This window comes from Caenorhabditis briggsae (assembly GCF_000004555.2).
Source record: "Caenorhabditis briggsae complete genome, chrI, whole genome shotgun sequence".
Classification (NCBI taxonomy): domain Eukaryota; kingdom Metazoa; phylum Nematoda; class Chromadorea; order Rhabditida; family Rhabditidae; genus Caenorhabditis; species Caenorhabditis briggsae.
In genome coordinates, this window is record NC_013489.2 from 921658 (window position 1) to 923381 (window position 1724).

At 40.7% G+C, this 1724-nt stretch overlaps 1 protein-coding gene across 1 annotated transcript in view; it reads right to left on the reverse strand.

Annotated features, from left to right (window-relative positions):
• The window catches only part of Cbr-aph-1, a gene marked incomplete at both ends in the record, with an annotated part of 3000 nt that overhangs the window by 427 nt on the left and 849 nt on the right, over positions 1-1724 (reverse strand). Inside the window, one exon of the mRNA XM_045236839.1 lies at positions 938-1370. Coding sequence (XP_045097843.1) covers positions 938-1370 — 433 coding nt within the window. The remainder of the gene's footprint in view (positions 1-937; positions 1371-1724) is intronic.

A 1724-nucleotide genomic window follows, 5' to 3' on the forward strand; every position in this document is an offset into this window, starting at 1 on the left:
CATTTTCAGCTCTCTAGCTCGAAATTCGTGTTTGCGTACTTTTGAAGCTACAGTAACCCCAGAAAAATGCAGAAATCTTCAAAAACGAGCTGAAAGCTCTAGTTTTTCGGGTTAACACTGAAAATGCATGAAATTTCAGCCTAATTCGAAAAATCCAGAACTTTCTAGTTTATTTCTCAAGATTTTTGCATTTTTGGGGGTTACTGTAGCTTCAAAAGTACGCAAACACCGAATGCGAGCTAGAGAGCTGAAAATGGGGGATTTAGACTAAATCAATGGTGGGAAACTCAATTTTATCAATGAAATTTTTGGAAAATCCACCGGAATTCAAATTTTCAATTTTTTTATTCCGAAAGATCACTGTAATTGATTACATCGCAGACTTTATGGTTTTTAAAAATTTTAAATTCTCAAAAGAAAACTGAATCTAAACCAAAAAAAACTAGAATTTTCTAGCTTCAGTTCGAAGATTTTTTGAATTTTTCAGTTTTTCGGGGGTTACTGTAGCTCCAAAAGTACGCAAACACCGAATGCGAGCTAGATGGCTGAAAATTGAAGTTTAGGCTAATTCAATGGTGGGGAACTCGATTTTATCAATGAAATTTTTTGAAAATCAACCGGAATTCTGTTTTTCGATTTTTTTCATTCAGCATTTTCCAAACTTCCTAAAAATCCCATTTTTCAATGAACTTGAAATCTCGAGAAAATTGCTAACCCAAAAAACTTGAGCTCTCTAGCTCATTTTTGAAGATATTTTGAATTTTTCGGGTTACTGTAGCTCCAAAAGTACGCAAACACCGAAGGCGAGCTAGAGAGCCGCGAAATGGAGTTTAGACTAAATCAAAGGTGGGAAACTCAATTTTATCACTGACATTTTCTGAAAAATCACAGGAATTCAGATTTTCAAAATTTCAAAGAAACCAACTAAAAATCTCACCAAAAACGCCACAAAAAGATGCGATACAACGGCAGCGGCGCCTGGCACAAAGGCCGTTGGAAACCGGCCAATTTTGTGGCACGTATCCCAAACCATGATGGTCCATGCCACGTGGAACAGTGTCAGAAGGATCGCAGATAGAACGTAGCACAGTGGAAGATACTTTCCGGCTCGATTCGAATCAATGTGTCCCGTTTCGAGTGCCATCGGTAGGCCGATGGTACCGGGTCCGGCGAATGTGGCAAACGCGTTCATTGTGTAGAAAAGAGCCGAGATGACGCCCATTCCGAGGCCACAGACTAGTGCCAACATGTGACGAGCGTTGTGTAGGTCACTGACGCCCGGAGCCACCGAGATTTGACCGTGACGCGTGATTTTGTTGAGGCCTCTGGAAAAAGGGGGATTTAGGTCTAGTCGAAAATTCCCGAGTTTTCTAGGCCACGGCCACGAGAACTTACAACTAATTCTATTTTTTCTAGGCCACCGTAGTTGTGTCAGGTGTCGTTTTAACGTGATGGCCTAACTTTTGCAAGCTGATTTTTCTAGGCCACCATGTCAAAATAGCCTAGTAAGTCCACCAGGAGAATATCCGGTCATTTCTAGACTAAAAAAAACTTGATGGCCTAGAAAACTCAAATTGCAAAAGTTAGGCCGCCATTCACCTGGTGGGTTTTCTAGGCCATTTTAGCATATCGACCTAACTTTGAGTTTTCTAGGCCACCTTGGTGAAAAGCCTTGAAATGCCTTGATATTCAACCGGTGGTGTTCCTAGGCCATTTTAACATGG